The sequence below is a fragment of the Mastigoproctus giganteus genome, chromosome 10, assembly GCF_048544385.1.
Source record: "Mastigoproctus giganteus isolate SK-2022 chromosome 10, ASM4854438v1, whole genome shotgun sequence".
Classification (NCBI taxonomy): domain Eukaryota; kingdom Metazoa; phylum Arthropoda; class Arachnida; order Uropygi; family Thelyphonidae; genus Mastigoproctus; species Mastigoproctus giganteus.
In genome coordinates this window covers 51,911,157-51,938,377 of record NC_143584.1, presented here as the reverse complement: position 1 = coordinate 51,938,377, position 27,221 = coordinate 51,911,157, and the positions used below count along the sequence as shown (strand labels likewise).

The 27,221-nt window shown below is 35.7% G+C and overlaps 1 protein-coding gene across 2 annotated transcripts in view; it reads right to left on the bottom strand.

Moving 5' to 3' along the window:
* Positions 1 to 27,221, bottom strand: part of LOC150079033 (twitchin-like) — a 2,795,346-nt gene that overhangs the window by 1,939,761 nt on the left and 828,364 nt on the right. For both annotated transcript variants that reach the window (XM_090382361.1, XM_090382360.1), the window contains one exon: positions 11,907 to 11,993. In XM_090382361.1, the coding sequence (XP_090238487.1) occupies positions 11,907 to 11,993 (87 nt within the window). The remainder of the gene's footprint in view (positions 1 to 11,906; positions 11,994 to 27,221) is intronic.

Here is a 27,221-nt window from a genome sequence, read left to right as displayed (position 1 = left end):
ATCCCTCCTCCCTTCCTATCTTATCTATCCTTTCTGTAGACATTGTACTCCCCAAATTCCAGTTCTGCATTCCTTATATCTGTGTGACACCACGTCCCTGATATCCCAACAATATCCACCTTTGATGCTTTGAGCAATACCTCAAATTCATCAAATTTATTTACCAAACTCCTAGCATTGGTGTCCATGCAAGTATACATGCACCTGTTCTTTTTCTTAGCTACCCTAACACAACCCATGTGTTTACTTGTACCGCAATGACTCCCAGCAGTCTCTGAAATATCCTGAATCTTGTTTTCCAGGCTTCTGCTCATTTCAATAGAGGCAGTGCAAGAATCACTTTCACCTCTGCCAGTGACTACTGTTATTCTATTAGTCCTTGTGCCCCCCCAAGCTAGCAGTTTTCTGACCCACCTAACACTGCCTGCAAACACTGCCTAACATAGTATCAGCAAATATTCTTACACCCTTTCTATTTAAGTGTATCCCATCCCTGTAGAAGCAGTGCCTTCTGTTAAAAAGTACAGACCAGGCTGAAAAAAATTCTACCCCTTGAGCCTTGCACAATCTCTCCAGGGCCAAATTGATCGACAAGGCTCTCATCATATACTCCCTCCTATCATGTCTGGGCAGAATTGCAGACACTTTCAAATTCAACCCTAATTCACGGCTTTTTTTCAACAGTGACCTGTACTTGTTAAGTAATTCTGCCGGTCTCCTACTCTTCATATCATTAGTGCCAACGTGTACAACTGTATCACCTTTTGTGCCCTTTGTAACCACATCATAGTATCCAATCAAATTGGTCGGGTAACAGTTTTCCTTAACAAAACCATGCTCTGTCCAAGGTATAACTGAAGTCTTGTCTAGATGATCCTGCAGTGCTTATTTAACCAGTGCCACCATTAATTTTCCTGGAACAGAAGTTAAACTAACAGATCTATAATTACTTGTGTCGCCCTTTGATCCTCCTTTGTGAATTGGGGTCACATTTGCACATCTCCAGTCCATGGATACCTCCCCTGAGTCCAAAGAAGCTCTCATAATTATGGCTAAGGGTTTGCTTACTTCCTTTGCTGCCTCTTTTAATATAACTGGATAAATTCCATCCACCCTGAGTGCCTTTTTTATGTTCATCTTCAACAATTTCTCCTCCACTTCCCTCTCAGTTATTACAAAATCATCTAGCTCACTGTCAGAGTTTAACTCACCTCTGGCATTCTCCCATTCTCCTCCCTGAATAACTTCTCATGGGTGAATGTAGATGCAAAAATACTCATTTAGTTTGTTAGCCACCTGAGCAGGATAATCAACAGTTGAACCATCAATATCCAGTGGACCAATCTAACTCATCCCTTTCTTCTAGAATTTACATAGGTAAAGAACTTTGTTGTTTTTCTTTGCATCCTTTGCCAAGGATTTCTCATAATCTGCCTTTGCCTGCCTAATCTCCTTTGTGACTTGGTTACAGACTAGCTTATATCTATCGTAATCTATATCTATCTTATATCTACCTCCAATAGTTTGTCCAGTTTTTCCTTGAATTTATTTAAGCTATCAATTTCCACAACAACAACAACAGATGGAAATTTGTTCCAGAATCAACCATCCCACTAGTTAAAGGCAAATACCACATATCTATTCTGCAATCATCCTGTCTCAATTTGAATTTATGTCCATTCATGTCCATAGTCTTAGCAAGGGGAAGAATCCTATCAGTAATGAGCTTGCTCAATCCATTAAAAGCCTCAATCATATCATCTTGCAGATGACTAGTCCCCCAGACACTGCAATTTGCAAAACTGAAGCATTTCTTGGTAAGGAAATGCTTCAGTTTTGCAAATGATTGGCGAGGAGAACCATTTATTTTCCTCACCAATCATGCTGCCCTTCTCCATACTCTTTCCAGCAGCTTTCTAAAATGTTCTACATCCTTCCTAAAATGAGGCTTCTGAACCTGTATGCAATACTCAAGATACAATCTTCCTTACATTTCAAGGGTACATCTCTAAAATAGTGTTTGAAAGCCAGCCACTAGATATTCCACAAGACCAAATGTTTGGTAACTCTCTAGGAGGCTTCCAGATCAGTTAGTGTATAATCTCACTGCCTCTACTCTGCCAAATAATGATTGGAGGGAGACTGAGTAGTGTGTATGTGGATGTCATTGTTGAGGCCACATTACGTCAAGGAGCTGAGTATATTCTTGCTCTGAGTACATCATATCTACAAACTTTATTAATTCCCACATTTTCTTACTACTGAATACATAATGAATAGTCAAACTAATAGAACAAACTTATCTGTGAAAAGACCTAAACCTTTCAAACACTTCCTTGTTCATTTTACAAATATATGCAGTCTAAATTCAAATCTTAATGATGTCCATTTCCATTTATAGGTTTCCAAATCGTACATACTTTTTTATGCCAGAATCCCAATTATTGGTTGATTCACCCACTGCTCATCTGTTGTCCAAATTATTCACTGTTCAATTAATTTTGCTTCAAAAGTGGTACTTGTGCATATGTCCGTTCTGATATCTGCTGTCAAAGACAGTCACCTCTTTTCAATCTTCTCTGGCTTAAAATCTCTCTATCCCATTCTGCTAAATTCATTCTCCCAATTCCACCAAACATTTGGAACTCTTTGCCTTGCTCTCTTTGAAGCTTGACTTTCTCCAGTCCAACTTTCCAGTGAGGTAATTTTAATGTTCACAACTCCAGCTGTCTTCCCTTTTCTAGTCACATGGACCCAGCTGGTCAAGATGCTGAGGTTTTTGTGATTACTACTGACCTCACACATTGTTCATTTACCTTCAAGAATAACAGACAATCCTAACCATGCAGCCAACATGTTTGATCTTTTTCTCTTGAACAATCCTTCTAAGTACATAGTCGAGGTGAGGGGGATCCTCTAGGCACCTCAGCTCACAACTTGGTGATGGTCTCTTCTCCAATGGAGCCTTTCTCCCATGGCCATTCTTAACCTTGTGTTGTTTGGCATTGCAAGAATGCAAAACGGAATGATCTGTGAGATTTCTTTTCTTTGTTTCCTTAGTCGAATTACTGTTTCAACTCTTCTGATGTCAATGTTTGCTCAGATCATGTTAATTAAATTATTCTTGTAGGGATGAAATCCTTTCTTCCACATGCCACCTTAAAATCTCATCCTTTATGTAAACCTTGGTTTTCAATGAATGTGCTAAAGCTGTTCAAGATAAAAATGCTGCATATCACAATTGGCTTGATTCTAAATCTCCAGGTTAATTTTCTGCCTACATGAAAGCTCATAACAATTGCAAAGCAATTATTAATCAGTCCAAACTATATTTTGAAAAGGTTAAGAGTAGAAATCATGCTGTCAAAATGGTAGTTGGGCATTCTGGTCCCTTGTCAAAGCTACTAACTTCAACAGTTGCCTAGTTTTATTCCCACCTCTGTCAAAACCGGATGGTTCTATTTCTACCTCAGCTAAAGATGAGGCTGAACTCTAGCTTCCTGCTTTTATTCTAAATTGTGTATTGATGACCTTGGTAAACCACTTTCTATCATTCCCAGTACATTACATTCAATGCCTCCTGTTGTCTTCCATCATAATGATGTCAAAAGAATTTTGAACAGTCTTGATACCAAGAAAGCTCTGGGTCCTGATGCTACATCTACACTTGTTCTCAAAGCCTATGCTCCTGGGCTCCTCCGTAGTCAGGTGGGAAGGAGCAGCAGTGTGTAGTACACGCTTCTTGATTAGACCGGGGTTCGAGCCCGTCACCACCAAATATGGAGGATGCGGAAAGGTCAGGGACTGACCACCACATATTCCCGGAGCAATATGGCCTTAGTTGCTAATGCTCCTAAAAACCAAATAACAAACAAACAAAAAAACTATGCTCCTGAGTTTACTCTTGTTCTGTGTCACCTTTTTACACTTTCTTATTCAACTGGTGTTTTCCCTTCTGCTTGGAAATTTACTTATATTCAGCCAGTTCCTAAAATGCGGTAACAAATTCCTCCCAACCTATCATTGTCTCATTGTACTTTCTTCTACTCTTTCCAAAGTAATGGAGAGATCTGTTAAATGACAACTCCTACACTATCTAGAAACCTTCCATATGATCAATGATCACCAATATGTATTCCATCAGTGTCCAGCCACTGGTATATTGGCTGATGTTACCCATATAGAGAAAATCCAATGAAAAGGTTTGGTGCAATTCAAACAGTTGCTCTTGATACTTCAAAGGCTTTTGATCATGTTTGGCATAAAGGTCTTCTAAATAAGCTTGCATCTTATGGTTTGCCAATGGTTTTTTGTAATTGGGTATCCAGTTTTCTCTCTGACTACTCATTGTGGGGAAATGTAGATGGCTCGCTGTCCTCTTACTTCTCCACCAATGCAGGTGTTTCCTGAGGTTCAGTTCCTTCTCCCACTCTTTTCCTCTTGTATATTAATGACCTTCTCCCATTGACTGGAAATTCAATCAATAGTTAAGCTGAAGACAGCAAATTGCATTCCACCATCAAGTTAGAGAAACCTTGCACTGCACAAACAGCTTTAACTTCTCAAATATCCACTATCAATTCCCTAAATGCTGATCTCCAGGTAATTCTCCAGTGGCGAAAAGATAGTTGACTGCTATTTGTAATCCTTCTAATATTCATACATCTTGTATCTTGCAAAAAGGTTTCTTCTGCTCCTATGATTGTCTTCTATGACACACAAATTTCTAAGCAGGGTCACATATCTCTATTAGGGATTACTCTAACTAATCTTCTAAATTGGACTTTCTTTTTCGCTCTGGGTGTTACTTTTTTTCCAAACAGCTGCTCATTCTGTACAAATTGCAAATCTGTTCTACCAAGGAATATCGTTCCCACATCTGGGACAGTAACTCTAAACCTAACTGCCCAGTAACAGGGCAGTTAGGTTAATTAATGGCACATCTCTAACAAAATCTTTCCACTCTCTCTCTCTCTCTCTCTCTCTCTCTCTCTCTCTCTCTCATAGATATTGTGTTTCTGCTGCATACCTTTTCTAGAGACACTTCCATGGGCACTGTTCTTCTGAATTCTCTCTCTTGCTCTCCCTCTCTCTCTCTCTCTCTCTCTCTCTCTCTCTCTCTCTTCCAAACTAGTCTGAACATGTGTCCCCAACCAGTCAGAATCCTTTTACAGTCCAACTTCAAACTCACAAAAGTTCTCAAAACTATCTGGTTCTAACAGAGATGGGCAAAAGTTGTGGCCAGTAACTTTGTCGGAGACTAGAATTCACGACTACCATTTAAACTAAAAGCAAGTTTTCTACTCTTAGCCCATTCAAAATCTGGTTTTCACTGATTAACAATTGCTTTTCAATTGAAAGAGGTTGTTTATGCAATTATTGCACTTCCATTCTACTACCCAGGTAGAATGAATGCATTGTTTATTCATATCTCATATTGTGATCACCTTCACAACAAGTTATTATTATTATTATTAGCCATATGGTGCAAGGAAGCCTGAGACTTATGCTACACCAGCCAAAAAAAATTTTAGAGAGAGAGAGAGAGAGAGAGAGAGAGAGAGAGAAAAGTAGAAGAGAATCACCAAAAGAGAAGAATGATGATATCCAGCTCAGGATCCTGGGTGTGCCAAGCCCATACTCACCAGATGTGAGCCCCTGGGGTTATAGTTGCCCCTGGGGATTCAATTGCACTGCTTTGAATAAGTAATGCTTCACCAACAGAGAAGACCAATTTTACTGATTTTCGGCGGATATCACCACCTAGACGGCTTCTTCTGAATTTGATATTCAAGTTGTTCTCTTGAACAGCCTTAGCGCATTTATTGGAAAACAAAGGTTTAGATAAAGGATGAGAATTTAAGATGGAGTTGGAATCAAGGATTTCACTCCTACAAGAATAATTTCACTGACACAATCTGTGCAAATATTGACATCAGAAGCTTTGAAACAGTAATCCGACCAAGGAAAAGATGAAAAGAAATCTTCCAGATCATCCCATTTTGTATTTTTTGGTATTTTGGTATCTGCCAAGAATAAGTAACATTAGGCTTATCCACTGGTGAAGCGTTATTTATTCAAAGCTGTGCAATAACTCGGCAAATCGTTGTGAAGGTGATCACAATATGAGATATCAATAAACAATGCATTCATACTACCTGGGTAGTAGAAATGATGGAAGTGCAGTACCCATGCATAAACAACCTCTTTCATACTCTTAGGCATTTAGTCAAAAAAATATATTTTTTTAAACTATGCTTTTCAATTGTTGTGTGTGTTAGGCAAAAAATTAACCCAGAGATTGGGATGCAAGCCAATTGTGATATGCAACAGTCTCAACTTGAACAGCTTTAGCACATTCATTGGAAAACCAAGGTTACATAAAGGATGAGAATTTAAAGTGGAGTATGGAGTCAAGGATTTCATCCTTACAAGAATAATTTGACTGACACAATCTGTGCAAACGCTGACATCAGAAGATTTGAAGCAGTAATCCGACAAAGGAAAAGAAGAAAAGAAATCTCAGGGAACATCCCATGTTATATTCTTTGTAATGCCAAACAACACAAGGTCAGAAATGGCAATGAGAGAAATGCTCCACTGGAGAAGACATCATCAGAGATCTGAGCAAACATTGACATCAGAACTTTTCTTCTTCCTCATTTATTCCTTCACTTCCATTTTCTGGCACAACCTTCCTTTCATACATATTTCTTGAAAATTACAACCTACATAAATTCAAGTCTAATATTAACAAGCATCTTCTTTCATCTTCTCAACCTTCAACTTCTGCATGATATTAAGTAATATAGGTTCTAATACCTCTCGTTCTTGAGGTCTTCATAAATATATATACATATTCCTGTTAGCAAAATTCCTGTATATTACTGATAAAACCCCACAATGTCCTGTTTGTTTGTTATTTAGTTTTTAAGAGCATTAGCAACTAAGGCCATATTGCTACGGGGATATGCGGAAAGGTCATTCCCTGACCTTTCCGCATCCTCCGTATTTGGTGGTCACAGGTTTGAGCCCCGGACTAATCAAGAAGCGTGTGCTACGCACTGCTGCTCCTGCCCACCTGGCTATGGAGGCGCCCCCACAATGTCCTGGCAGTTTGTCTGCACTGCTCAGAGACCTTCATATCTGACTGCACAATTACCCCCCCCCCCCATCTTTTTCATTTTCCACTACCCTGAGTGTGGTAACACACAACAGGCATGTTACTCTGGGATTACTGCTACCCATATTCAGTACTTTGCATTTGTCAATGTTAAACTTCATTTGCCATTTCTCAGCCCATATACCTAACTTATCTAGATCATTCTGCAGTAACATACCATCATTACTGTCATTAACTACCCTGTCAACCTTTGTAATCTACAAACTTTGACATTAAGCCTGATATACCTTCATTAATATCATTGATAAATATAGAAAACAACAATGGGCCCAACATCGAACACTGGGGAACTCCACTAATAACATTAGTCAATGAAGAGCAGTGTCCATTGATTACCACTCTCTGTCTTCTTCCACTCAACCTTCTCTTTATCCATAGCAGCAGCTTGAACTGAATGCCACAACTGCTTCAATCAGTACTGCAGTCTTTTGTGTGCAACAGTTTCAAAAACTTTCCTGAAATCCAAGAATGTGATATCAAAATTATTTTTGCATCCAGTTCCTTTGTGATCACATCATAGAATCCAATCAAATTGGTCACACAAGATTTCTTCTTAACAAATCCATGATGTGTCTGAAATATAACTGCAGTCTTTTCTAGATGGTCCTGCAATACTTTTTTAACCAGTGACTCCATTATTTTCTCTGGAACAGAAGTTAAACTAAAAGGTCTGTAATTACTCCTATAACCCTTTAATTCCCTTTTGTGAATTGGGGATACATTCACACATCCCAAGTCCACAGGGTCATTCCCTGAATCCAAGGATGCTCTTATAATTATGGCTAAGTGTTTGCTTATGCTTTGCAGCCTCCGTTAACCCTTTGCCTGTCCCGTGCATAACATGTGATATACACGACATATTTTCTATATGCTTGTGCATTGCATGTGATACACACTTACTGGAGTTTTAAATACGATAAATTTTCAAGAAACGTCTGAAACTTACTCAGTTTTTTTATCTAAACGTGTTATAGTTTATATCTTCCAACTCAGTGTGCATCACATCTGAATTACAAAGCGCAAGAATGTGAATTATCTGAAATAATAATAATATGTTGTTGTTGTTTTGGTTTTTAGGAGCATTAGCAACTAAGGTCATATTGCTCCGGGATATGCGGTGGTCATTCCCTGACCTTTCCGCATCTTCCGTATTTGGTGGTGACGGGCTCGAACCCCGATCTAATCAAGAAGCATGTGATACTTCCAACCTGGCTACGGAGGTGCCCCTGAAATAATATGGTGGAGTTACTAAATATATAGAAAACGCACAAATATAAATAAAGTAGTTTTTATTTCTCATTCAATACACTACATAATATTATTTATGGTATTCATTGAAACAAGATAGGCAAAATGGTTTGTCACATTTGACACATTCTGTAGAGACTTGTTTAGATTTTTTCACTGCTTCTTTGCGATTTTCCTTCGATATGATTTTTGTGTAACAACAATGACACCTTCTCCAAACGAGTTTTCCGTCTTCTCTTCTTGGTATATTTCGTAATGTGTGGGCCTTTTTAATCGGTTTATTTATAGAACTTTTTTCAGCCATATCCAGCAGAGACATCATAACAGCTTTTGAAAATGCTGCTAACTGGATTAATAGTAACTATTTCAAACGAACATATGGCTTAGTACATGCAAAATATATGTGGACAGGCAAAGAGTTAATATAATTGGATAGATCCTATCCACCCTAGGTGCCTTTCTTATGTTTAACTTCAACAATTTCTCTTCAACTTTTCCCTCAATTATTACAAAATCATTTAGCTCTGATGATGGAACCAAATGGCCCTTAAAGAAGTCACAATAGTGCCTTTAATAAAGATAATGAATTCTCCTTTTTGGTGACATTATTTGAGTGAAAATGATATTGATAATTTTAATTTGGGTTGTGGATAAACATAATCATTTTGAAAGAGTGTAAGCCACTGGAGTTAAAAAATATAAAGGGATGTATTATTTTTTCAAAAATATTTTTGAAAAATTTCCTACTTTCTTATAAAAAAGGGTTTCCTTTTGTTGCTGCCATCCACATTAACACATGCACAGTTTTGTTTGCTTGCTTTACCCTGTCAAACTTATCACCTCAGAGACAGAATCACAGTCTTCCAAGCCAAATATCTGGTAAAACAGTTTTATTTCATCAGCAATATAAAATATGTTCCAATAAAGGATAACCACTTGTGGAATCAAAGCTTATGATCAAAATGCACGAATTTTAAACTGTGATCACAAAGAGTAATACTTTCATTTATTCTGTGAGATTTGTTGGTCATAACTATGTAGCATATTGTGTTGATCTTTGAATTTCTATAACCAGCTAGTTTCTGTTTCAAAGCGTGTTGGTCCCAAATTATCACAAGCTTTTTCTTGTTGAATTGGTCTCACTGACTTCTAGCTGGCAAAAAATAATTTCAACATCAGTATGCAAAGAAGGGTGGACCTTCTTTCTTTTCTGCAGCATCTTTAGACTTGAGACTTTCAACATAAATAATTAAAAACAGAGATGGAATTTTGAATGAATGGGAAAAATTACAGCTCTGTTTTTAATTATTTTTGCTAAGATATCAGAATTTTACTTGCTTCTATTACATTTCACACTCATTTCAACCTTTTCTGTCTAACTTAAAACTCTATGTTCTTGAAATATTTTAAAGATCTGCATGTCAAGATCTGCATGGTAAGAAGATTACAGAAAGCCAGGGGTAGACTGGCTAAGGCAGTCATGATTGCCATGGTCAACAGCAAATCAGGGTCGTCATCTAATAATAATGACATGATAAGTGAATTGGATAAGGCCAAAACTGTTGGGAGCTAGTAGGGTTAAAACCTGCTTGCCGAACCCTTCTGTAAACTGACTGTTTTCAGATTTGTGTAATTTAACCAACTTTTGATTTGTTTTGGTTACGCTTTTTTTTATTATTATTAAAGCTTTCTAATGTAGTAATGGACATAAAGTACTACAAATTTTTTTTTTTTTTTTTTTTGACTCAGAGCTCAGTATAGCACGTAGCCATGCAGTACGGTATATAATTGGCATCAGGATTCTGTTATCCTGTACATTGTAAATATTATGCTTTCTTGTAAAAAAAAAGGACATATCAATTATCAGTGGTAGAAGCTTTTATTATCGGCAAGAAAGGATTAACATGCAAAGTTCCTCAAAACATTGCTATAGGTACATGTGCCAGTTCTATATTTACTTATTACTTAACAAGGGCATCATCTTCAAAAAGTTTCTTGTCCTTTGTTTGTTTTAAGCTTTAAATTAAAGGGATTTGAAACTTAACTAAATTTTCTATAAATGACTGTATAAATTGGGCAAAACTGTATATGTATATATATATATTAAACAATAAATTAGGAGGATGGTTTGAAACAAAGGGTAACGTGTCTTCATATCAGAAACAAATATTTCAAGGATAGAAAGAAAGAAATTAAAAATAAAGAGAAGATAGAACAGATTACAGACTTTAAGCAGAAATAAAAAACAATGTTCTCTACAAAAATAAAAATGAGTAGCATAAAATTATAAAAACTAAATGAACTAAATCCACAGTACCAGTATTAATGTGCAGCTATTGGTAACTCAATTGTGAATTGAATAAAAATAAAAATCTAGGTTGAAGCAGGTAAAGATCCTATTAACCATCAGCAAGTAAAAATGGGTAATCACAGCTCATCTTTATCATCAGAAGAATACAGAAGAATAAGAAAATTGTCATAAAACATTTGTTATAATGTTAGAAGATACAAAACTGCAATATTAAAAATAAATGGGATTGATGCACTAAGTAGCAAACCTGATTTGCTCAAAGTTGTGTACAGAAAGAAGCTACTCATATGTACAAAGAGTACAAAGATTTTTTATAGCTTTCATAGCTTGAGGCTTTTGTAGTAGATTTAACCATGTCTACTGCATTTACTGCAGCACTTTGATTCTCAGATATAGTGTAGATATATCTGAGATACAAAGTTGTATGTCTGGTGTTCAAAAAGCATAGCTACTCACCAATGAGACCCTAATCAGAGTCAAAAATCATGGTCTGGGTAGTAACATACACTTTAAAGAAATAGTGGCATACTTGTCCATCGGAGAAGACTTTTGTATTTAGAACAGTGCAATACCAAATCAACTAATAGAAAAGTATCACCACAATATAAGATCAATGCACTAAGTAGCAAACAAGTAAGTGCAATACAGTACATAAAGTGTGGGGGGGGGCAAAACAGAGGTTTGGGAAGCCACGAGCATAAATGTCAAACTTCATGATCGAAGGCCCCATTATAAGGAAAGAATTAGTATGGCAAAGAAACATACATAAGTGTATAATAGTATATGGAAATTGTTTTTTAGTGTGGGGAACACATTATAAGCTATATAAAAGAGCCTAATAAAGAATTTGAATATACATATATCAATGGAGATCTGAGCAGAAAAGAGAGAAAGTAAAGCAAGAACAACTTAGTTTTCAGATAACCATAACTTATAAGAAAAAAGCAGGAGGGCAAGACAGTTTAAAGAAAAAGTAAAGAAAATGGCCCAATGATTACCCTGGTAGGCTTTGGGCATAAATGCCCAATCTCTGAGAGAGGGGCTGGTCTTAATGAAAGATGCAGCACTGATAATTCAGTATCTTCCCAAAAATATTTTACACTAAAAAGAAATATATATATATATATAACTAAATAGGAGGGGCATGCATAATTTATATGTTACCTGAGTATGGAATTTCAATTACTAATGGTTTTCCAGCTTCACCAGTAAAGTCAGTTTTATTAAGGCTTATTTTTGGAGCTTTTTCACCTGAAATAAGAAATTTATTATAAAAGGTATTCATAAAATGCAACAATTTTTCTAAGTTAAAGGGCAGGCTTTCTTATCTTAAAAATTAAGGAATATAGTACACTGCCTTCTTTCCTACTGCTGAGAGTGGGAGCTTGCTGCTCTATTAACAAGTGATGTACAACAAGGTATGAGTTGGGGAGGGTCATACAAAATGTTACAATATTTATGAGGGGAAAAGTTATATGCACACTATATATAACAAGTTTATTCACAAATAATAAAGCTCACACCATATTCAGGCTATCAAGAAAAATGTCTTTCTTATCAGGTTTGCAAGGACTATCATTGAATAAACAATTATAAAAGTTGCTACTGTCTGTGCATGTTTTGTGAATGGAACTAACGTAATACCAGGTTAGTATTTCATATTAGAGAACTGTCCAATAAGAGCTCAATGGTATATAAAGTATGCCAAAAACAATTAAAAGTTTTAAAAATCCATTAGGATGATGTAAATATGAATATTAGAATATTAGTATTCATTCAGTATGGCCTGACCCGAGAATTGTAGATATAGTTGTAAAACAAATCAAATCCCTCACTGTTGGCCATGTGCCCACCAACTAAAATTGTCTATTTCCATCATATTTCATCACTTTAATCTTGATGGCACATGTTTTCATCCAGCTGTGAGATTGGTAGATTTACAGATCAGAGGGTGACTTCATCCTCTGATCTCAGTGGGATTCTTCTAAGTTTCCTTTTGATATCTCATGGTTGTCAATCTGGTGATTCCAGAGGTCCATCTCATGTCTCTCATTCTGGTGACATGCACTGCCCATCTTTTCTCGAAGTGGATGACATCCTTGCCCATGACATTTTCTGGATGTCTCCATTTCTGATGTGGTTTTTGTTAAAAGCTGTAAATTCACTTGCTGAGTGATGCTGAGGGCCACCTTACTCCTCCTTCACAGAGTTCCCACTCACAGCCAAACATTAGTGATGGAAGGTAACTGTTAAAAAAACAGTCGCATTATTATAAAAAATAGCAACTTAATTTAAAAAAAAAAAAAAAAAATCATGTTTGTACCTGTACACATGAAATATGATTTATGTGTAAACATCTTTGACAACACCTACTAAATTTCGAACAGCTACAACTGAAATCATGAACAATGTAATTTATGCTCACGCCCAATACTTATTCTACCAAATAAATGTTAGCAATAAATAGGATACAAACGCCTGCTGCTTACTCTACTGAATCAACATTTGGAAGAGGTTAGGCTAATAGCCTAATTACCCATTTGATTACAGCCATTTGTTGAATAGTATGATTGCAACAATACAAGTATTTTTATTATTATAATCATATTGTCATGTTGGATCATGTTATTCTGTCATTGCTTTGTCGCAAATTACACATGCAGTGCTAAAAGATCTGCAAGAAATGACAGTATCCACGCATAATAGGCTATCGAAATTATGACCCGGCTCAGGATCTCAACGAGTACAAACGCAAGATGGTAACACTGAACATTCCATTTCACAATGAGGAAACAGAAATACTGTTACAGGTGAAATATGTCAAGATCTATGATGACAATGAAGAGCTCATACTAGATCATAAATTATATGAATTGGACTTGGACATTCGTAAAATGATTGAAATATGTAAGGCGATGTGTCAAGACAACGACGACATTGACCTTGACGAAGCATGCAATAATGACCTGCATAGCCTTGTAATGTGACTGTGAGAAGAAGACTCCTTTCAAAACTTTTACAATCATCCAAACAGCAAGATGAATGAGGATCTAAAGCTTGCCATGATCAACCAACTTGGCACAACTGCAAATAAACGCAAAAACTTGATGACCAACAAAGACTTCTGCAACTTACTGAGAATGACCAATGACAAGCAAAAGATTCTACTCATACATGTAATTTGGAGTCTGTTTTCTCCCAATTGTGAACCAATTCAAATATTCTTGACTGGCCCAGCTGGTTGCAGAAAAACATTTATGATTTGCCTCTTGATGGAAAAACCACTTCAGTAATACAGATGGGTACTGTAATGCCTACATTACATGCGCTTCAACTGGTAAGGCTGAAGCGCATGTAATGTAATGATCTTGGATGTGCTCAGAGCTGGTTTATGCCAGCTCTGAGCACCTCCAAGATCACTGCCCTCAAGATATCCATTTCTCTGGTTACCAAAAGGTTTCTGCCATGGGAGGCAATGATTAGCCCAAAACCACCTAAGTGGTATGCCACAAATCATAAAAATTTTTCTGCCACCAGCTGGTTTAAGCCAGCTCTGAGCACATCTAAGATCACCTCCCATAATACTTTGCGTGATCTCCTCTCCTGACTCTGTTTTTCTTTGTTATGAAATGGAAATGTCAAATAACATCATTTCTGCATCGCAAAATCATGACAAATTGATTTTACTACTGTCCGAAATTTAGTAGGTGCCACCAAAGATGCTTACACATCAAAATAATCCTAAGCCTGAATAACAATGCAAAGGGCAACTGCATTTATTTCAAAAATACGAAACTTCCAAAAAGAGACATTCCAATTGTATATTTTTGCATGCTGATGCATGCCAGGTATTTTGGAAAACATACTATTAGTTAGTAAATGAAAGAGCAATGAGGTTCAGTATTATATACTGACCTTGTTATCAAATATTATATATTTTCAAAAATGCATAGCATATATTAATATGCCTTTGATGTCTCAGACTCAGCAAACTTGGAAGCATGTACTAAGCCCTTCACGAAAAAAAGTACTGAGTGTCAGATGGCAGCACACAACAGGAAGCTATATGTAATCTTAGTGAAACAATTTTAACAAATTTCTAGTTACTAAAGTTCAGTGTAAGCTGAAGTTAACTTCATATGTATGCAGAAAAGATGAAAGCAGGTATGCAATAATCATTGTAGTTGAGTTTGAAACAATTGAATCTGCAGCTGACATTAAGAAAGATAATGTTGGTTGAAAAGCCAGTAAGAACTTGCATAAAATTTTATATATGTACCACAAGAACTGTTATGAAGTCCTGGAAAATTTATAAACCAGCTTTTTCAACAACCTGTATTAGAAGAATCATCATTGTATAAGACTGTTCAAAAAGATTTTAATCTGTTTAAAATTCTGACAATTAGATGAATTGTAGGATTCCTTAAGGTACCAATTTAATTGACTTAATAAATGGTAGCAATAGCTTAATTTTTAGTACTCACCTTAATATAAACTGCAGTTGGATTTAGAATAAGTGGAGTGGGAATTAGCTAAAATTGAAGTTAATATGGGTGAGCTTAATTGTTTTGAACGGAATTAAAATGCACTCAAGGAAATAAAAGTGCATGTCTTCATCCTTGGTTGTCATGAAATAAATTGAAAAAAATTGGAACTTGAGAATGAAATCACAGAGGCCAATAGGCATAACGATTGGCTTTCATATTAACGTCTTCAGTTGGTAATAGTGAAGAAGAGAGAGCGCGTGAATATAAAGAACTCTAAGTTCCCGTGATGCTCTTTGATGCAAGCAGGAATCTCAGGTGCGTGAGATTCCAGGCTGGAGAGAGATTATATGGTAGTTTTTCGTTTAATACATTAAATTTAGAATGATGTCAGAACCATTCTAAGATTAGGGCTTCATACTGGTAAATTCTGAAACTGGATTTTAATTTAATAATGGGAACTGCTGAATCTACTAGTGAGTTCTGTATTTGATTGTCCGGTTCTAAAACTATTATAATGGTAGTATGCTCATGTGTTTGATGTTTTTGTAGAGCCGTATTTTGAAGTGGTGCTTCCAATATAACATGCATTACATTTTTGTTGGCATTTTATTAAATATACTATATTGTTCATATCACTGATTTGGTATTTATAGGTTTCTTTATAAGAGTTGAACATGGATCTTTTATTGTATGTAGAAAATATGAGTGTAATATCAGTATTTCTAAAAATTTGCCGGAAGTGTCTAGCAAGGTCACTATGATAAGGAAGAACTAAGCGTGTGTTGTTGTGTATGTTATATTTAGATGGTTTATTGATATTATTTTGAACATTAGAAATTGTTTTTTGAATCAACTGTAAGGGGTTATTTTCTGGATGTAAATTTTTCTGTGAGATATTGTAATTCATTAAATAGGTCATTCTGCGTGGAACTATATTTGATGGCATTGTATATTTGATTGTATAAGACTGCTTTTTTGGTATTAAAGGGGTGATGTGATGCATAATGTAAGTATTTTCCAGTGTAGGTATTTTTTCTGAAGATCTTAGATTAGTATCGGATTTATATATAGTTAGGTTAAGAAAATTTAATTGTCCGTTTTCTTCTAATTCAAGGGTATACTTTAATCTATCATGGAAAGAATTAAATTTAGTAAAAAGGCTGTCAATTAAAGTTTTATTACTAATTATAAGAATGTCATCGGCATAACGCATGTATAATTTTAATTCTGCAGGGTAAGGTTGTAAGATTTTATTTTCTATGGAGGCTAAGTATATTTCAGATAGAGGGGCTGAGATCCCCAGTCCCATGGGTAAACCAAATATTTGTTGATATATTTGGTCATTGAAACGGAAATGTCTAGTGTCTAATAGAAAGGAGGTGAGTTCTAGTATACTACTGATTGAAAGGGAGGTGCGATTAATTAGCATAGGGCCTGTAAAGCAGTTTTGGTAGATGTACATTGGTATATAATGAAACAATATCAAAGGATGCTAAAATATCTGTGTTGGAAATAATAATAGGATTTATTTTCTCAAATGCTTGGATGGTATTCTTAACTCTAAATTTAGAAAATCATGTGAGGGGGGGAAATAATTTTAACTAGAAAAGAAAAAAGGTTGGCAAAAGCTGATTTATTAAATGAGATTATTGGTCTTAGTGGATGGTTGGGTTTATGTAGTTTGGTAATTCCAAACATATGCGAAAGGATGTTGTTTCGTATGCTGATTTGTTGTAAGGTATGTAGGTTGATTTCTTTATTTGTCCTTAGATTTCTTAAAATAATATCAAGTCTATTTTTATGTTTGGTGATATTATATGCGTTATCTGGTTTGTAAGTATCTGAATCAGAAAGAATTTGGTTCATTTTTTCGATATATGTACTTTTATTTAGGATAACTAAAGTGTCTCCTTTATCTGCTTTTCGTATGATAATGTTTGGGTTATTTCGTAACTTTTTTATGTCCATTAACTATTGTTTATTTATATTGGGTTGCGATTGGAATTTTGATTTTAGAATGGAATTAGATTGGTGTATTATGCGCCATTTATCTGGGTGATGTTCTAATTTGGTCTGAAGTTCTACAATACAATCTTTAGAAGGACAGTTATTATCTTTGATGGCAAAACTGAAACCATATTCAAGACCTGCAAGTTTGGTGGAGGTTCTCTTCTTCACTATTACCAACTGAAGACGTTAATACGAAAGCAAATCGTTATGGCTATTGGTCTCTGTGATTACATTCTCAAGTTCCAATTTATTTCATGACAACCAAGGACGTGCACTTCTATTTCCTTGAGCGCATTTTAATTCCATTAAACAATTAAGCTCACCCATATTAACCTCAATTTTAGCTAATTCCCGCTCCACTTAATCTAAATCCAACTGCAGTTTATATTAAGGTGAGTACTAAAAATATTAAGCTATTGCTACCATTTATTAAGTCTGTTTAAAAGTTAATTCCATACAAAAGTCAAGCACCGCAAATTCTCTGAAACAGAGATAAAGACAGGAAAGGCCAACTTCTACAGTCCAAATATGAATTTTAACAAGCATGTGGTTGTTGACAATGCATTTTCATATAAATTTCTACACTATTGAGAGGAACATGCACATAGTGTGATATAGAGGAACATAGTGGGGTGTTTTGGGTGATAGTATTGTTCTACCAACTTTTCTTTTTAATTATGAGTGCTGATGATTCAGCACTCATAAATAAATTGAATTAAATTGAATAATCTATCCTTTCCTCTAAGTCACAGGTCTAAAATTCACCAAAACATTTTTTTTTACATAGAATGGGTACTTGACCATATACAGCAAATGCTGTGTTAGATATTCTTAATGAACAATTTTCTGCTTGAGTTGATTTTCTGTACATAGAGGAGGATAGAAGATAGAGGAGGTCACCATCTCCTCTCCAGACTGAAATACAAGCAATGTCATATTATTAAATGGTCTACTCTCCAAAGACCTGAGTTCAGAGATACCAAATGCACTGATGTATGCCATGTACTTTCAGAGTAAACACCTTAAATTAAAACTAGATATTTCTGGAAAGAAGCATTTTTTAGGAAAAACTCATTTAACAGAACAAAATAAATGTCACATGAAAACTGCATGTTTCTGGTGAATATATAACACAAATTTCCATTAGAGGAATGTAAATGTCACCTCAATTTTGAGTTAATTTCATGAAAAATTGGCTATAAAGGTAACAATGAATACAGATGTAATTATCAGATAATAAGGCTGCTACAACTAAAAATATATATGTTTTGCTCATATTTATATCCATTAGAAAAAAATAATGGATGACATCATAATTTTTAATTATTTCTTGCCTTTTTATCCAAAAAAAAATTGAATGGGGCAGAAAACATGCTGTGCAGCTAAGTCTGAAAGTTTTTTTCTGTGATTACTTGGAAGGTAAAGAAATCACATATCATGACTATAACAAACAGTGGCTGAACTATCTAGAAGTACAGTCAAAAATCATGTTTGTTCATATTTATATATTAATCTGATCCAAGTAAAGAATAGTAACCAGCAAACAGAATAACAAATTATGTATTCGGGAATTGGCAATACTAACTGAGGAAGTTCACTTGATTATTTTAAAACATGGAATTTGTTGTTGCCTGTTTTCAATTGTAAGTGCAGAATGAAACCACAATTTGTACTGAAAATGCAGATTTTTTTTTTTTTTTTTATCAAAGTAAGTGAAACTGTCAATGTTAAGGAAAATCTTAACAGTGCTGATTAAGCAAAATTAATTGGATTGCACGACAAACAAGATTGTTCAAATGAACTTGCTTTTTTGATTTGCTTTGCATTAAGTTAAAGGTAAGTTGAGGGTTGATATCAGGGTAGAAACTCAACTGCTGTGATCATAAAAATTGCAATGTGATCATGTGCAGCATAAAAATTAGTTACCTGGACAGTAATTCATAATTAATTTCTTATTCAACATCAATACAGCAAACATTATCCTTTTTGCTTGAATGGAGCAAAAAATAATAATAATATCTGAAGGAAAAAATATTACATTTGTGAAATATTTCATTTCATAACCCCATCTGGTGAGTATGGGCTTTGCACACCTAGGGTCCTGAGCTGTTTATCATCATTCTTCTCTTTCTTGATGATTCCCTTCTACTTTTGACACTCTCTCTCTCTCTCTCTCTCTCTCTCTGTCAGGGTGACTCGGGGAATTTTTTTTTTTTGGCTGGTGCAGCATAAGCCTCAGGCTTCCTTGCACCATATAGCTAATAATAATAATTTGTTTTCATTTGTGAAAATATAACACATTTTTTTTCTATATATATATATCTCATGAAGCGTTCACATGAAAATATTACACTTATATATATCTCATGAAGCGTTCACATGAAAATATTACACTTATATATATCTCATGAAGCGTTCACATGAAAATATTACACTTATATATATATCTCATGAAGCTTTGTTCACATGTATGATTGCTGTAAGTCGGCTGTCTGAAAATTGAAGATAGAGCTGTTAATTTAACATTTCTTGCTTTTTTTTTTATTTGCTTTGCTTGGGTATATTGGCGATACTGAACACACTATTTATAGCTAATTTAATATATAGATAAAAGTTAACCACATAAAGAAATTTAAATGCTTTTAATTTGCAGAGAGGTTAATGACCATCCAATATCATAACATGAATACGATTATTATTAGTTGATTTCAGAAGTTGGCACTGGACAAATTTAATGCTACAAGCAAATGTAAAAACCAATTTTTTTACTTCATCATGTTGTTGTTGTTATTTGGTTTTTTAGGATTGTTAGTTAGTTATTTGGTTTTTAGGAGCATTAGCAACTAAGGCCATATTGCTCCGGGATATGCGGTGGTTATTCCCTGAATGACCTTTCCGCATCCTCCGTATTTGGTGGTGACGGGCTCGAACCCCGGTCTAATCAAGAAGCGTGTGTTACGCACTGCTGCTCCTTCCCACCTGGCTACGGAGGCGCCCTGGTTTTTTAGGAGCATTAGCAACTAAGGCCATATTGCTCCGGGATATGCAGTGGTCATTCCCTAACCTTTCCGCATCTTCCGTATTTGGTGGTGACGGGCTCGAACCCTGGTCTAATCAAGAAGCATGTGCTATGCACTGCTGCTCCTTCCCACCTGGCTACGGAGGCGCCTTGCTTCATCATGTGGCTTGAGTTTACTGTGTAATAGCTGTTCCAACAGATTTTTTTTTTTTTTTTATATGCTGTTACTCATGCATGCCTTCCTTCCCCCAATCTCGTGGGAAACTCTTGGCAGTGGCAAATATATTTGGAATATATCTATTGAGACCAGTATGTCTACACCAAGAATCTACAAAAGAGTGCACACTATAATAATAAATAGGGAATAAATACATACGGGTAAATGCCATGTGCCATTATACCTTTATAACATAAATGAAATTCTTTTTAAATTCTGACTTCTTTAACAATGCAGTGGTTGTGCCCTTAGTAGTAAAAAAAACAATGGTAGCAGATGACCTGAAATTCTCTTTTGAATTTATGGAAAAAGTTTATGGATTTTTTGAATTCTTCTTCTTCGAGTAAACAGGTATTTCAATTTTTCTTAACAAATGGCAATACGTACTGTATGTAGAATTTTAGTTTTTAATCAACTAGTGGATTTTCTGCACCTTTTATTTTCAAAAAAAAAAAAAAAAAAAAAAAAATATATATATATATAATAAATAATAATTCTGTTAAAAATTAAAAAAAAAAAAATCATAAAACCATTAATCACTTCTATTTTCCAGTTTGAAAGAACTATTAAAGATGCAATTTGAGAATATCCTATATGAGAATACCCATATGTGAATTATCAGCATTAGTTGTTTCTGTCAAATGTAAAGAAGATGAAATGACTTTGGTCTCTTACGTTCGCTAAATGACCTCAACTCACTATGTTTCTGCATTAAAAACATAGGATTCTCATAAAACCAAGTTCCTCATTAACACTAGAATTATGAAAGTGGTTAACTCCTTTTAAGTTAGTTAATCGATATTAAATGTTTTTAGGTTAGTATCAGAATGGTTAAATGTTTCAAAGAAACAACCTTTCCCCACATCTGCCAAAAAAACAGAGAAAAAATTTCTAGAATCATACTTTCCCCATAACTAAAAAGGAACTATCCAATTCTACACTGAACTGCACCAAATTCTCTGCCTTGAATTGGTGCCATGGCAGATAATTTATTTTGGTGTCCTATAATGCAATGCCTGAAGGTAAACCTGCTCTTTCTGCTTAAGATTTTATATTTGTGGTCCATAGTCCTTGTGGTCCTTCTCTCTCACTGGTAAGAAAGACAAGGACTGTTTGATCCTTAGTTCTTGTCTCTCTTACCAGTGAGAATAAACTAACCTCATTCATTTTACTGATCCCCTACAGGTTCTTATATATTTGCATTAATATTAGTAGGGGCATATGATGCAAGAAAGCAAGCTTATATAGCATAATGCAAAAAAAAACAAAAAAACATCCTTCCGATATCACCGATCCATTCACTGCAAATATTTGTCTAGTTCTGCCTTGAACTTATTTACGTTGCTGACCTCCACTACAACAGATGGAAGTTTGTTCCAACTATCAACCACCCACTGCATAAAGGTGAATTTCTGCATATCTATTCTACAATTATCTTTCCTCAATTTGAATTTATGCCCCCTCAGGTGAGTAATCTGAGCAAAATGATGAATCCCATTAGCATTGAGCTTTCTCAATCCATTTAAGGCCTTATACACCTCAATTAGATCACCAAGGAGGTGCCTAGTCGCCAGAAGCTGCAATTTGCAGAATTTAAGTCTTTATTAACAACAACACCAACCCTTTGTTCCCCTCACCAATCTCGTTGCTCTTCTCTGTACTCGTTCCAGCAGCTCTACATCTTTCCTAAAATGAGGCCTCTAGACCTGTACACAGTACTCAAGGTGTGGCCTTATACAAGGGGACAATCACCTCCTTATCCCTGCTAGTGAAAAATTATGTATATCACTGACAAAACACCATGAGCTACTCTTGCAGCCTTTTTGCATTGCTTGGAAAACTTCATATCTGACTGCACAATTACCCCCAGGTCCTTTTCATTCTCCACTACACTAAGTGTAGTACCACCCAGTTGATACATTACTCTGGGGTAAGTGCTACCCATATGCAGTACTTTTCATTTGTCAATGTTAAACTTCAGTTGCCACCTCTGAGCCCATCTGCTCAACTTTTCCAGATTCTGTTGCAGTAGCGTACTATCATTACTGTTATTAACAATGCTGCCAACCTTCGTATCATCATCATCATCATCCAAGTTTCTTGCGACGACCGACAAGTCGGTCGTCGCAAGAAACTTGAATAATATGCAACCCAACGCGCAAGGCCTGTTTTCTAATCTTAATATCATCTTCAAACTCAGACATTAAGCCTGATACACCTTTATCAATATCATTGATAAATACCGAAAACAACAATGGGCCCAACACTGAACCCTGGGGGACTCCATTAATAACATTAGTCAATGAAGAGCAGTGACCATTGATAACCACTCTCTGTCTTCTCTCACTCGACCATCCTTTTATCCATTGCAGCAACTTGCCCTTAATGCCATACTGCTCCAATTTGTACAGACGTCTTCCATGTGCCACAGTATCAAAAGCTTTCCTAAAATCCAAGTACATGATATCAAAATTATTCTTTGCATCCATTTCCTTTGTGACCACATCATAGTATACAATCAAATTTGTCAGACAAGACTTCCCCTTAACAAACCCATGTTGTGTCTGAACTATAACTGCAGTCTTGTCTAAATGATCCTGCATTGCTTCCTTAAGCAGTGACTCCATTATTTTCCCTGAAACAGAAGTTAGACTAACAGGTCTGTAATTTACTGGTGTCCCCCTTTGTGAATTGGGGACACATTTCACATCTCCAGTTCATGGGAACCTCCCCCTGTGTCCAAGGAAGCTTTCATAATTAAGGCTAAGGGTTTGCTTACTTCCTTTACTGCCTTCTTTAATATAACTGGATAGATCCCAGGTTATATCAACAATTTCTTCTCCACTTTGCACTCAATTATTACAAAATCACTTAGCTCCATGTTAGAATTTGATAAACTTATGGCATTCTCCTCCTTGAATAACTGATGTAGTTTATCACGTACATCAGAGCATGTACATCAATAGTTAATCATCATCTGAACATGTACATCAATAGTCAAACCATCTATGTTAAGTGGACCAACCTAATTCATCCCTTTCCTTCTAGAGTTTACATAAGTAAAGACTCTCTGCTGTTTTCTTTACCTCCTTTGCCAAAGATTTCTTGTAATCTGACTTTGCCTGCCTAACCTCCTTTGTGACTTGATTACAGACTATCTTATATCTGCCACAGGCTTCTGTGTCACCTGATAATTTATATGTATCCCATGCATTTTTCATCTCTACCACGAGCTGCATTAATTCATCTGATATCCATTTAGGCCTAAACCTTGAACAGTATTTCTTAGTTGGTATCTAATAAATAGGACTTATGGGGCTTCACAGTCCCTTTTGATTTGAATTAGTTAGTATGAAAAGCCTAGTAGCCTCCAAGATTAAGTCCCTGAAGGCTTCCCGTTTAGAATTCACTGTTGGTAACATCATCAGTTGATCCCACTGTCTAGAATTTAAAAACTCTCTGAGACCACTGTAGTCACCTTTACAAAAACCCTTCCCCTTACCCCTGATGGTAGTTACATGTTTAAGTAAATCCCACATCAGTACACTGTGATCACTGCCACCTAGTGGTTCCTTTATCTGCAGATTCTTAATGCATGAAGAATCACTGCTGATAATCAGATCAAGAGTATTACTCCCTCTAGTTGCCTCTCAAACATGTTGCTGTAGAAAACAGTCATTCAATAAATCCACAAAAGTCTTACTAGTGTGACAGTGACCAACCCACATGTTCCAGTCAATATCTGTAATTTTGAAATCACCCACTATAAGACATTCTGATTTAATAGCCCACCCTTTTTCTCTGCACAATTGCTCATTATACTTATCATATATATATATATATATATATGGAAAGCTTGTACCCAGGGATTGTCTATATATGGAAGTATTATGTTATTTGTCTTGTCCTGTCTTCATTATTGTTTATTTTATTTTATTTTATTTTTTATCTTAAAAATATTATTTTGATTTTAATTACATTAACATTATTGACTTAAACACATGAGGCAATTGTCCAGTCATCCATCCAGGGACCGACTGTGGTACAGGTTTGCAACCCCGGACAGCCCGAGCACTACTTTATTCACCTCCATTCCAATCTTACTTTCTGCTGTTCTTTTTAATAGATTTTATTTCTCGTGAGCAATCAGTCTGGCCGAAAGCAATATCAAGATGCTATTTCTCTACTATCGCTACTTGTTTCTTCTATTAAAAAGTTTAGTGTCTTTTCTACAATACTTTGTTAGTTTTTGTTTCTCCCTCTGCTGGCTTTTTGCCTCATCTGTTTAATTGTTCACTTCCCTGTCACATGGGTACAGTTCCTGTTTATGAATCCACAATTACCCCCCCCCACACACACACACACTCGGGGCCACTTCAACTGACACATATATACACTGCACATGAAAACTCAGCTCTCTCCTTTGGTAACCATTGGCTTTCAACATCTTCCAGTCCATACAGACAGTAAGTTTTCTTGTTTTGCCCCATCCCGTAGATTTCTTTGATCTTATATTTCATTCTTCTTTTTCCACAGGATTCTATCGGCACGAACGCATTTAATTATTATTATTATTATTATTATTTATTATTTTTTTTTAAAGTTTATTTAGTCTTTTATTCTTCCTTCTGGTCTCTGTTGGGTCGGCTATGATCTATACGTATACTTTTTACGTGTACATCATAACAGAAAAAGGCTTATTGCGGTGGCTCCTACAATTTTCACTGCCATCCCCCATTACAATAATTATGCTTATATTAATTACATTTTATTTCAAGTATTTTGTTTTTTAGCATACAGGTTTTCTCAATTCTTCCATGGTTATTACACTTGATAGATCACCTCCCCTACCAAATACAGAAATACACCGATACTTACCTTTTTTTATATATATATATATATATATATATATATATATATATATATATATATATATTATCAATCAGATACCTCAGATACCTGTAAGATGTCTAATTACCAAGGTTTATATGCTGCACATTCTAAGCTGTTTTTGTATGGGCATCAATTATTCCCACAAAAACAATCTGGCTACTCTTGTTTGAAACCTCTGTACAAGTTCTATGGCTTTCTTGAAGTGGGGCCTCCAGACCTGAACTGAATATTCCAAATATTATTTCAAGAGATGTCACTGTCCCTCTGCATCTTACACAGAGGTACAATGACATCCTTATCCCTACCTTTAACCATAGGAGCCTTTCTAGCTACCTACCTACCTCCTTAGACATTTCTTGCAAAGTCAAAGTCTGCGAAGTTTTTACGGCCCCAGCAAATAGAGAAGTTTTTGCTTTTTTATTGACTTAAATTGGCATATTAATTTATTTTTTAGAGTTGCTTTATATTCTTAGTAACAATTCTTTAGTTTAAATTGAATTTAGATAGGGATTTTGTAGGTTATTACTTTGTATCGGTAAGGGTATCAAATTCACGTGTGGCCAGGTTTTGCAGTTCCCACAAACGAAAAGTTTTTAATTATACTTAGCAGCTTTATTAACATAATTGTTAGATTAAATTATTTTCTATAAGTAGCTTATAGACCTAGTCAAGCTCCGTGGTTTACTATGAATTTAGATAGTGCGATTTGGAAAGTAAATAATACCTCGTGTCCGTAGATTAACCGTTTGTAACTAGCCGCCATTGTTATATGATACAATGTGTGCTAGCGTAAGGTATAACGGAAAACTAGATAGTGAGTATAGTAGTATCAATTAATCAGTAAAATTTATTAATCTTATTAAATTTCATTGTCAATTGAATTTAATTTTTTTAACTAATTAAATATAGCAACCTAGTTATTACAAACGTAACTTCATAAATTAATACATATAAGTTGACAGGGATTAAGAAAGTCATATAATGTAACTCGGAGATAATATTCGATACCAAAATACATATATATAGTGTATAACTGCATTAGGATATAGGTTTAGGGTTATATTTTGTATTGAAATTTTATTAAACTTGAATAGAAATCATGACTCAGACCAGAGCAGCAAAGCAAAAGGCTCAAACTAGTGTAAATGCTTTGGCTCAGGAGAACTGAGGGGAGTGGTTGTCCTCAGAAATCACAGTCTATTGAAATGCACTGCTTGTTTGATATTTGTGGAGCAATCAGGAATGGGACATGATATTGCCAAGGGGAATGTCTTTGTGTGTGTGTGTGTGTGTGTGTGTGTGTGTGTGTGTGTGTGTGTGTGTGTGTGTGTGTGTAATGTAAGGAGTGCGAGGAAATCAGGCGGAAACTTGGCATTGTTATGGCCTTATATGAGAGCTTGAAGGACAGGATGAATGCCCTCAAAGGATTTAAATTGAGGGGCCCATCAAGCTCTCAGCTGCCCACATCAATACCAGAGCTTGCACTTGAACACCACGCAAGACAGCGGTAACCCTCAAGGCAGAATGCGCTGGTCCCAAAGGAACTAGTTGTTGTAGGTGACTCTATTGTCAGGGAAACAGGAAACATATTGTGCAAAAAGGATAGATGGAACAGGACCAGAGTATGTCTGCCAGGGGCAAAGGTTGATGACGTTGTAAGGCAGATATCATCCTTTAAGGGCTGGTTTGTTTCTTGTTTGTTATTTGGTTTTTAGGAGCATTAGCAAATAAGACCATGTTCTCCGGGGGGAATGTGGTGGTCAATCCCCGACCTTTCCGCGTCCTCCGTATTTGGTAGTCACGGGACATTAGAACGCGATTCTTTCGAACAGTGTTCTAATGTACACGTTGCC